We start from the raw sequence: 12,314 nt of genomic DNA, 5'->3' as shown, positions 1-12,314 counted from the left end.
AACATATCTTTTAGAAAAACATCTAATCTTGATTTACAAATTGCCAGTGATGGAGAATCCACCACAACCCTTGGTAAGTTGTTCCAATGCTTAATGACTCTTACTTTTAAAAATGTACACTTAATTTCCAGTTTGAATTTATCCAGCTTCAACTTCCAGCTGCTGGATTGTATTATACCTTTTTCTGGTAGACTGAAGAGCACATCATCAAATATTTGTTTCCCATGCAGGTATTTATAGACTGTAATCAGGTCTCCCCTTAATCTTTTCTTTGTTAAGCTAAACAGATCAAGCTCCTTGAGCCTATCATTATAAGGCAAGTTTTCTAACCCTTTATTCATTTTCATGGCTCTTCTTTGAATCCTCTCCATGATTCTGCCACTGCTGCTCTGATCATGATAACTGTCTATCCACAAATCTTTAAAAATCCATAGGGCTTCCTTGAGGCACAGAGTACATTCAAGATGGAAATCCTCATCCTCCAGAACTCAGGATCTCTACACTGCAGTCTGTAGTGGCAGGGAAAGTGGCCCTAATGAGGGTAGAGGAATGAGAAGATGCACCCGCAAACTGAGAAAAGGAACTAGGAAAGGGAGATTCTAGGAAGGGGAGAGAAAAAACTGATTTGGAGAAAAACAGGATCCAACCAGAGGGGGAAGTGACATGTAGTTGAAAATGAGGATATAAAATAAAATAAAAAGAGAGAGAGAGAGAGAACAAAGAAAATAGAGATAGGGAAGAGAAGTATGTGGAACCTTCCGTCTCTGTATTTTTATTGCATGTTGTCCATGCATAAAGAATACAATGTACTGCACACAGCCTACTGCCACAATAAACTGTATGTGTAGGAAATGTATTTCTTACTGTAGACATCATGCACCAAATGAGATGTTCTTGACTTACCAGATTTCAGCTACTGTACCAAACTTTTTCTTAAACGAAGAGCAAAATATATGATCGAGTAAAACCTGTGTAATTTGTAACTATGCAGAACTAAAATACTTCTGACTGAGAGCTGCAATTTACATAATCTCTTTAAAAAAAAAGTTAAGTCTCAAAAATAAGTAGCTTTACTAGATAGGTACTTTCTTTTTAGCGTTTGCAAGGGACACAGAAATCAGAATGGCTACGAAGATCGAAACAGTGAAGTTGCTACCTGTCATCTAAGGGTTAAATGATTATGCAATATTTGCCAGGGGAAGACAGATAGTTTGCCATAAGGCAATGCATTTAATCACAACTCATGACTCCATTCTGGTTTGTTTTTTTTTTAAATCCCCATACAGTCAGCAGGTCTTAATTACTGTATCTCATCAGGAAACAGGAAACTAGCTACCTATTCAAGAGCTAACACATTTTCATATAGACATATTTATTATTTTAAAACCTTCCTAACCACAGGCCCATAATAGAGAGCCCTGAGGCCATATGCAGATACCATGCTTGCATAGGCACTCAGTGACAACATCTCAGATGATGGAGTTGCAGCAGCATTGCTATGATTGATGTTAATTTCAAACTGACAGTCTTAGTCGAATGACAGAAAATTCAGAAGTGACAGAAAGCAAACCAGCAGCTATTTACTGATAACTGCAACTGATAACTGCTAAGCAGTAGTAATTATTCTACCTCCAGCAATGTGACATTACATGCCCCCTACTGATGTGTGCTTGGTAAAATAGCACAGCCCGTGAAGTTTCTACAATTTTCATTAAACATGACCTGCAGCTACTGAGAGGAGATCAGAAGGGAAAAATTTCAAAAGTGAGCTGCAGGCATACAAGAAAAACAGTGAAAATAAAAACGCAGACGAAAGAAAATAGATACAGCAGATGAGAAGTGAAAGTGCAAAGGAAAGAAAGTAGAAAATAAAGAGAAATGAAAGAAGTGATGTGATAGTAACATTGCAGGCTAGTTGGGACTTGCTTGTTGTGAAAAAATTCAGATTCTGATCCACTAAAGTTTATGGTATTATTTAGCTACCATGCAGTCATGTAACACTGGTGCAATATTACCAAAATCCCATTTGCTTAACCCCTCCACTGCTGCTTGGACCTGCCCTAATAGGAATATCTATTATCATGGTACCTATGTTGCTCAATGGAGTATGATATAGTCTCTGCCCACATAACTTTTTCAGGAATTCTAGGGAAGTTCCTAGTTCCTAGAAATAGATTATAGATATATAGTATGTACATGTTATGGGTAGTACAGAGAAAATGATAATTTCCACAGAAATATACAAAACTAGGCATACTGACATTTTTTAAAATTGTTTACATTCTTGGTGCAACTTTTATCACCATGTGTATGGATGTCCAGAAAACCTTGGTAGACTACAGGTATTCCGATGCAGCTGCACCGATGTAAGATCTCCCATGTAGCCACTCTATGCCAACGGGAGAGAGCTCTCCTGTCAGCATAATTAGACCACAACGAGCAGCAGTAGCTATGTCAGCAGGAGAGTTATGCTGATAAAAGTGTTAGTGTAGACATAGCCAGTGTAGGAACACCTCTTCCCCAAATGACGTTACCTACATCTATGGAAGCAGTCTTCTGCTGACTAAACCCCAGTGTAGAAGCAGCTATGTCGGCCTGACTATGTTGGAGTGTGTTTTTTTCACATCCCTGACCAATGCAACTAAGTCAATATAACTTTTCAGGGTAGACCAGGCTTAAGTCATCTGCTGCCCTCTTACTTTACCATGTCCACTCTCCTTTCTGATTTTGACACCTTCCTATCTTCTTCTGCACACAGTCCCCTACCCTCATCTACCAAGACTTCAACAACAACGTTTATGTCCAGTCTGACCTATTAGTTCTCCTTGTATGGAGGGACGGTTAGGGGAGGCTCTGCCTCCCCAAACAGCCAGGTGTGGCCTGACCCCCGCCCCCTATCCAACCCTCCCTGCCTCTCGCCCCCTGACAGCCCCCCTGGGACTCCTGCCCCATCCACCCCTCCCTGTCCGCCACTGGACCTCCCACCCCTGACTGCCGCCACACCGCCCCATCCAACCCCTTCTCTCATTCCTGACTGCCCCCTGCACCATCCAACCCCCCTGTTCCCCACCCCAAACTCCCCTGCCCTCTATCCAACCCCCCCCCGCTCACTGCCCCCTTACCGTGCTGCCTGGAGCACCAGTGGCTGGTGGCACTACAGAGCACCAGGACAGGCAGTCGTGCCACCCGGCTGGAGCCAGCCATGCCATCACGCAGAGCAGAGAGCACAAGGTCAGGCTGCGGCTCTGCACCTGCACTGCCCGGCAAGAGCTCGCAGCCCCGCTGCCCAGAGCATTGCGCCAATGGCACAGTGAGCTGCGGCTGCGGAGGAGGGGGAACAGCAGGGGAGAGGTCAGCGGCTAGCCTCCCGGGCCAGGAGCTCAGGGGCTGGGCAGGAGGGTCTTGCAGGCTGGATGTCTCGCGGGCTGCAGTTTGCCCACCTCTGATCTAATCCAACAGCCGGTCTTTGATGATGGTCAACACCAGATGCTTCAGAGGATGATGCAAGCAACCTCACATTAGGCAAGTACGGGATACTTTGCCCCCCAGTGAATGTCTCACCCAAACCCCTGATAATAAGTGATGGTTTAAACCCTAAAAGCATGAGGTTTTATATTAAACAAATTAAGCATTAACTATAACAACTCTGGTTAACCTTGTTAAACTTGCAAATCACCATTCCGTCTTTGAATCTTGCTACATTTTTGGCCTCAACATCTTGTGGAAATATGAGTTCCAAAAAGACTAATTAAATATTATGTGAAAAAATATTTCTTTTTATTAGTTTTGAATTTGCCACCTTTCAGTTTCACAGAATGTTCCCTTATTCTTGAGGTCTACAACAGAGAGAACAAAAGCTATTTGCCTTCTCTGTTCCAGTCATTATTTTGTACATTTATGTTCCCCCGTATTCACCTCCTTTCTAAAATAAACATTTCCGCTCTTTTCAATCTCTCTTCATGAGGGAGTTTTTCAAAGCCCTTAATCACTTTCATTCTTCTCTGAACCCCTTTAAAGTCCCTTGAATCAAAAATAGTCACATTCCATCATTTCTTTTTAGAAAGAATATGACCAAAAAAAAAAAAAAAGAGATGTAAACTAGTTCTTGGGTATCTATGTATCTCTCCCTGATCTGTAAATTATTGGTATTTCTAAGCACCTTGGTTTGGTTATTAAAGGTAAAATGTTCAAATTACATGGAATTAAAAAGAAGAAAGAGTATTTTCAGGAGTGCACACAAATAATGAGCTTGAATACTGAGAGCAGCAATTCAAAAAGTAAATACCCAAGACATTATAAATAACATTGTCCTATACACATGCAATCTTTTTCTTTCATCCCTCCAAGGCATTTTTCCATATGGAACATAAGGATGGTGTATATTAATTATATAAATGTGTACACTCAATTAAATGTACTTTAAAATGGTACAGAACTGGGCTGGGCCTTCAGAATTTGCTAATCCACTGTGATGCTTTTTAAACAACCTATTTAGCCTCCTTTGAATCTCTTCTACCTGCATAACCAACATGAATAATTAAAAGACATTCGTTAATGAAAACATACACAATACATATGCATCATTACCCTGAAGAGCTGGATTGGCTTCTCTCTGTTCATTGATGTAATATTCATTACACAATGCAGCAAGTGCAGAGACTGCAGCTTCCTGAAATAAAATTGTGAGATTTAATAAAATAATAAAATGTCTACTCTAATATAACTGTGTCCAGAGATAGGATAATGGATAAGAAAATAGAACTGAATTCTTTATATTAATCCTATTTATAATTATTCTTTATACTATTCTCCAAAATTATTGAAATCAACTTCTTTTTTATTTTGATTAAACCTCTTGTACATTATCCTCTAGGAGTATCTTTAAACCAGTGTATCCTTACAATTGTCATGTTTTCTTAAGACGACATTATGAATTATACTGATTATATATATTCTATACTAATAGATTATACTGATTAAAATCTAAGAAATTATTACTGATTTCTGTGTACCATATTCTCAGTTCATTTTAGAGTTTTCCTGCTGTACCTAGAAGTGTACGATACAGAAATCTTTTTCTCTATTCTATAATCTACATTATTTCCAAATTCATATGTAACAATTGTATTTCCTCAAAAAATGTAAATTGAACTCAGAAACAACATCTAAGAAATGCTGAGGGGTATAAAAGATTTATTTTCCACTGAATGCATTGGATGAAGCGAGCTGTAGCTCACGAAAGCTTATGCTCAAATAAATTGGTTAGTCTCTAAGGTGCCACAAGTACTCCTTTTCTTTTTGCAAATACAGAGTAACACGGCTGCTACTCTGAAACTTAAAATCATAGAAACCGAATATACAGCACAGCTTTTGTCTGACAGTCCCTCAACATGATTACATAATTTCAGTTTAGAATGGGGATGGGGAGCAGCACTGTACACATGGACTTCCATATCTTTAGATGACGGATCTCTGTGACAGGTGCAGCAAACAATTCTATCACAGACATTGCTTGAGAAATTCACAGTAGAGCTACATTTTTCAGCCAATAAAACAGTGATGACCAATGTAGTAATAAAGCTGAGAGCATATAAAAAGAAAAGAAACATGTGCTCTTCATTCCGTATTAATAATAATGATACTTTCATAATAACATAGGTGTTCTCAACTGTGAATAATAAGGACTGGTAAAAAGAAAAGGAGTACTTGTGGCACCTTAGAGACTAACCAATTTATTTGAGCATAAGCTTTCGTAGAGTTTTCCTGCTGTACCTAGAAGTGTACGATACAGAAATCTTTTTCTCTATTCTATAATCTACATTATTTCCAAAATCATATGTAACAACTGTATTTCCTCAAAAAATGTAAAATGAACTCAGAAACAACATCTAAGAAATGCTGAGGGGTATAAAAGATGTATTTTCCACTGAATGCATTGAATGAAGTGAGCTGTAGCTCACAAAAGCTTATGCTCAAATAAATTGGTTAGTCTCTAAGGTGCCACAAGTACTCCTTTTCTTTTTGCGAATACAGACTAACACGGCTGTTACTCTGAAGGACTGGTAAAACAAGAGTTTCCTCTGTCATCTCACAATTCTACCCCAAAAAATATTTAAGAGATGAAGCAGATCAGGTAATATCTTTTAATTGGACTAACTTCTGTTGGTGGAAGGTACAAGCTTTTGACCTTGAAAGCTTGTACCTTCAGGTCAAGAAGAGCTCTATGTATCCTGAAAGTGTGTACCTTCCACCAATAGAAGCTTGCCCAATAAAAGATATGACCTCACCTCCACTTTTTCAAGTATCCTAGACCCAAAACAGCTGTAACACTACAAACACCTCAAAAATATTCATCAGATTTTATCTCCATGCTGAGCCAGAGATTTTGAAGAAAGAATCTTATTTATTTTAATATTGCTGATTACTCTAAAACTCTGTATTAGGCAGGTACTCGGAAACATGAAAAATTATCTTCTCACTAACGTGGAGCCATATCTTAGCTTCACATAAAATATCTGGATGTAAAAACCTTCACTATTCACTGTTTATTTGCATGAAACTGCATTATGTAAGTAAAGTAGATGTTCCCATGCCAGGAAAAAAGATTAACTCTCTGTCCTTGAAACATTTTTTTTTTAAATCAGGGGAAGGATTCTCACCCAGTAGGCAACATCCAACTAAGGTTAGCTTGAAAATCAAGAGTTTTGGTCCAAATTCTCTTGCCTTAAGTCTATGATCAATTGTCTACGAGCTCAGTGTCAATTTCCTACAATAAATCACCTGTCAAACTTCTTGGCTACATCTCTACAGTTTTCATGGGTAAATCAAGAACTCCAAAATTTCTGATTTTAGATTCTTCTCCAATGATTTGGATACCTTCCTGCCTTCTCCTCCTCTCCTGACTTTGTATGTATTTAAAAAACTGGGCCACCAGTACTCATGCATTTTTGTAATTAAAAGGGGCTATAGAAGGGAATTTTCTTAAGCTTGTCTATTGTGAGAAAAGTAGTTGTGTGAAAATGCTACCTTCTACACAATGAAACTTGTGTGTTTTGAGTTATATTTGCTTGCTTTACCAACAAAAACTTTTTTTTAATTCAGGTTAGCACTATGGAGTCAACACTATGGAGTTCCAGCAAGCTGGATACTATTCTGCTTCACACATCAGTAACATTGTCAGAATGATGTTAGAGGTAGAAGGACTACAGCTGGATTTTTACACCTCTGAGTCTGTAGTCCTGGTAAATTGGACAGTCACATTAAATCTGATTTGCAAAAGTCATCAGGAGAGGATAATTGTGGCAGCATTTACAGGAATACCCCGAGTACCCTCCTTCCATCCCAATAATCCCCCAGTCAGCATACTTTATTCTATACAGAGCACAGATAAAGCAATCTCAAACCAGAGTCTCCTGGTATTAAGAGGGAAAGACAAGTCTAGTGAAATGTCATCCTTTCTCCAATTATTGGGAAAGCAGGGCAGAAAGTTCAACACATACTATTTATTTCTGTATGCATAACAACATTGCATTATACTGTCACTCCCATCATGAAAATTGAGACCTACAAAATAAAACAGGAAAGCCAAAGTGAAGCCCCTTAAACAAAATAAAATCAGCAAAGCAAGATTGCTTTTGAAGTTATCATCAAATGGCAGACAGGTAGAAGACGTCAGCTTGAAGCATTACTGTAAGTAAGTGCCTTTACAATATCAACTGTCTAAGGTGGAAAGTAACACTCAAAAGATGATTTCTGGAATTTTGGAGACTGGATGGTTACAAGAAAGGAACTCCTTTAGCCAACTTAAGAGATGAACGTTCAGGGATCTCTCATATCCCTCAGGAAAAGAAAATGAAACTTTCACAAGACAAAAACACACAGACCACTCAAGAGCCTACAAAAGAGTTGTCTGTTTAAGTGAGCATGCAAACAAATACAAAACACAGGGTATTAAGAGAAAAGGAGACTGGAGAACCACAGAATAAATCATCATGAAGGGGGAAATTTTTTGAAAGCAAAGATGATACTGCTTGGTTTTAAACTTGAGAAAGCATTTCTGATAAACTCCACACAGTCAGGTTACACCATTCCACAACAGCAGGAGACAGAATTCCAAAAAGGACAAAACCATTAGTCTTACTAGTCCTTTCAGCTCCACTGTTAATTTCTGTTTTTTTTAAAACCATTAGTTTTCCTATCCCACACCAGGAAGCGAGAACTTCTAGTAGAACAAAGGCTATAATGCTGCTGAGAGCAACAAGGAAAATATATCATCAGGAATGTTTGCCTTCATGGTATTTGTTTAATAAAGCCAAAGAGGATAGAATGACTGTACCTTTATTTGCTGTCTTGCAGTGCTTGAAACAAGAGGCAGACTTCTTAAACTGTCATTTATCAACCATTGCCAGCCATCTGGAGTGGCAGAAAAGATATTCAGTATAATTTTAATGATATAGTCTTAGGTATATTGACTTCTATTTATAGTGATCAGCAATTAATTAAAACTACTTATTTTTTCTTGCTCTTTCTAAAATAACTGAAGGTGTGAATTACAATGAATGTAGTTATCTTGTTTCCATTCACTGAAGGGGGGAGGGATAGCTCAGTGGTTTGAGCATTGGCCTGCTAATCCCAGGGTTTGTGAGTTCAGTCCTTGAGCAGGCCATTTGGGATCTGGGGCAAAAATTGGGGATTGGTCCTGCTTTGAGCAGGGGGTTGGACTAGATGACCTCCTGAGGTCCCTTCCAACCCTGATATTCTATGAAGTGTCATCTATGAAATACACAAGCTATAGGGCTCAGTGCTCTTCTCCTGAGCCTGTAATGTGATGAACAGATAGGAAGAAACAATTTGTAACAACTTATTCAGGACAGATGCTGCTAAAGGTCCAGGCCAGGTCTACACTACAATTTATTTTTGTATAACTTAGGTCATTCAGGGGTATGAATAAGTGCCCCCTCTCCTCCCGAGCAGCATAAGTTATACCACCTAAGCACTGGTCGGGACAGTGCTATGTCGATAGGAGAGCTTCTCCCACCAAAATAGCTACCACCTCTCGCAGAGGTAGATTTATTATGCTAACAAGAGCGCGCTCTCCCATTTGCACGAGTGTCTTCATCAGACATGCTACATCAAAGCAGCTGTGCCAATGAAGCACTTCTAGTGTAGACTAGCCCTCAGTCAAAAATAGTCACCATGATGCAGGATTTCATAGGTGGGGAGTACAAAAAAGGGCATTCCAACAGGAACCCTCTATTTGTTGAAAAAATAATAAATGTTACTGACCAACCCTTAATCAAGCAGAAATGCTCAAAAGGAGAGTCTTATCTTCCCACTGCTAAATATTATGATTTTCAGAGACTTTTTGACAACTTTAAGAGAAAGAGGCTTGCTTGGGGGTGACACAAACAAAAATTTTCTTCATACACTGCTATATGCAATATCTTCAACCACAGATTTGTGTACCTTTTTGAGATTTGTTAACAAGATGTTAGTGAGTAAGGGTAGGTTATCAAAACTTAGTTTCCTTGAATAACATCACTGACTAGTACTATGTATCTTCGAGAATATAATTAGAATGATGCCATAATATAAGACCATTGAAAGTAGTATTACATACCGATTATGGGATCCTCTCGAAATGGCATTTTTGAAAGTGACAACTTTTCAATTAAAGTGCAGACTGGGGGGGAGGGGAGGAGAGAAAAAAAGGCAATTAAGTCATTTCTGAAAATAGTAACTTACAATAATGTTGACAAAATGCAGTCATACCAGTACTGATGTAATATATACAGTTGTAAAAGAGTGTACTTAAAACAGAAGAGCAGAAAATGTTGCAAATAGAAATATTCTAACATTATAGCTCAAAAATAAATATATAACAAGGAAACTGAAATGGAATTATTCTTGTGGTTCCAACATCAAAAAAGAACTTACACTACAGTAACTGGGGTCTTTCCAGATGTGGTAGTCCCACTGTAAGGCATGTGAAATCAGATTTTATTTTTAATAGCTGTGTCTGTTGGGGCCATAAATGCACCCTGTGCCTCCTCATGTTCCCATGCGAGGATATAAAGGGTGGAATGGCCAGGAACCTCCCATAGTTCCCTCACAACTCAAAGCCCATCTTGGTTGAAGACTCCAAAATGTGGGGACTGGAGGATGGGTAATGGGATCTATGCTGGCTACAATATCTCAGAGAAGGACAGTTATTGTAGGGTAAGTAACCATTCTTTCTTCTTCGAGTATGTGTCAGTGTGGACTTCATCGTAGGTGACTGGCAAGTAGTATCCCTATGGGACAGTGGGAATGAATGAGGAGTTTCAGTTGTATCAGTCAAATAGTGATTGTAGCACTGCTCTCCCAAAACTGGCATCCAACCTATCCACTAAAACCAAGGAGCAGTCTTTGACAAAGGCCAGGGGAATTACTCTGCATAGCCACCTTGTAGATTTCTGATAGCACATGCCAGCTAATATCATTGCAAGACGTACTGTGTTATCCATTTCCATAGCTTTTGTGATGAGATGGCTAGATCTCTAGAACACCTGACTAGGGCTAAAAGTACATAGGGAAACAATCTGAATGGTTTCATCCTGTCAGTGTAATCTAATGTGTGTAATTTCTTTTCCCCCCATTGCCAAACATAGGTTCAAGAAGACGACAGGTAGGTTGATTAACTAGTTTAGGTAAACTTCTGAAATAACCTTAGGGTACATCTTCACTACCCGCCGATCCGGGTAGTGATCGATCTATCAGGGATCGATTTATCACGTCTTGTCTAGTTCAAATCCCCCCCAGTGTAGCCCAGGCCTTAGGAATGAGCTTCAGGTGAGGTCTCAGCAACACCTTGTCCCTATGTAATGTCATATAGCAAGGTTCAGCCATAAGTGCCTGAAGGCACTCATTCACTCTTCTGACTGAAGTAATAGCCACAAGGAAGATCATCTTTCAGAGTGAGGTGATGCAAGGGGCATTCTGATAGAAGTTCAAATTGAGGTTCCATTAAATTCTAGAGGACTATTGAGGTCCCAGACAGGGGTGGGTTCTCAGACTGGTGGCTAAAAATTTGGTAACAGTAGGTGAGAGAAGACCAAACATAATTGCACAGGTGCATGCTAAGCTGAAATTGCTGTGACGTGGATTTTAATCCATTTTGAACTAAAGGCCAGCCCGCTATAAGTGCAATCAGTAGTCAAAGAACAGACTACAGAGAGTCCAGACCATGTTGGACTTCCCATATCAAGAACCTCTTTCATTTAAAAGAATAAATTTTCCGGCTCTATATCAAGATTTCCTGGATCTGTAGGGAGCAGTCCTGGTCCATGGTACTAAACACCCAACAGCCACATCTTCAGATGCAGTGACTGCAAGTCTGGATGAAGCATCTGGCCATAGTGCATAAGCTCAGTTCCAGGTGGTTTGGGAGCTCTTTGAATAGCAGTGCCACAGGATAATGCCTCAGATCCAGCTATGGTGCCAGACGCCACCCCAATACCAATGATGTCTCCTTCACTACACTACCCTGATTCATCTCCAGAGTGGTTCTATCCTGTGCACTGAATGAAGAAGAAGGGTTCCTGTGCAAAAAAATAGTATGTGATCATGTAATTAGACATTGTCATAATGCATATGATACCGGGGCCAAATTTAAGACTGCATTGACAACCTGAATACTGGCATTTCTTAACTTCTGAATACTTGACTTTGCAACTTTACTGTTCTTTTAATGTAGGTTGTGTAGGTGGGTGGGTGGGATGTGCAAGCAAGGGAGACAGAGAAAGAAAGAGAGATCTTATATATACAGTGTTGATATTGCAAGAAAACAGTGGAATGCCAAGAGATGCAAAAGTTGACGTAAATAGAGTAAATTAACTAACATATATTTGCTATTTTAATTCAACAAAAATAGCACCAGCCAGCTAACATGCAGAGGGACACCTACCAGCTGGTCTCATTAGTTCTCCACCTAAACCCCTGGAAAATAGAAACAAAAATGCAATATTTTCAGATGATCGAATACTGCATACAATTAGGTAAGCTGCTTACTAAAGCACAATAAGTTTTCAAATGAAAAGTAGCCACAGAAATACAACAAGTAACACTCAAGTCTTCCCAAGATTAAGCTTGTAAACCCTCCAATCTTACGTTTGACCAACTCTCAAACAGCACTGTACCGTCTACTGCCTTAATTCATTACAAAATGCTCCATACAAAACCTTATTGTACACTCCATCTTTTCTTTTCCAAAGAACAAAGACCTAATTTCTCTAATCCTATTTGAAAAATAAAAGGCACTCAGGTTCATGCTTTTT

The 12,314-nt window shown here is 39.2% G+C and overlaps 1 protein-coding gene across 1 annotated transcript in view; it reads right to left on the bottom strand.

Annotated features, from left to right (window-relative positions):
* Positions 1 to 12,314, bottom strand: part of TBCD (tubulin folding cofactor D) — a 252,362-nt gene that overhangs the window by 82,982 nt on the left and 157,066 nt on the right. The window contains exons 24-27 of the mRNA XM_077833123.1: positions 11,945 to 11,976; positions 9,620 to 9,682; positions 8,336 to 8,412; positions 4,588 to 4,669 (exon numbers count right to left, since the gene is read on the bottom strand). Coding sequence (XP_077689249.1) covers positions 4,588 to 4,669; positions 8,336 to 8,412; positions 9,620 to 9,682; positions 11,945 to 11,976 — 254 coding nt within the window. The remainder of the gene's footprint in view (positions 1 to 4,587; positions 4,670 to 8,335; positions 8,413 to 9,619; positions 9,683 to 11,944; positions 11,977 to 12,314) is intronic.

The sequence above is a fragment of the Eretmochelys imbricata genome, chromosome 14 (genome assembly GCF_965152235.1).
Source record: "Eretmochelys imbricata isolate rEreImb1 chromosome 14, rEreImb1.hap1, whole genome shotgun sequence".
Taxonomy (NCBI): Eukaryota; Metazoa; Chordata; order Testudines; family Cheloniidae; genus Eretmochelys; species Eretmochelys imbricata.
This window is presented reverse-complemented; position numbering and strand designations above follow the sequence as displayed.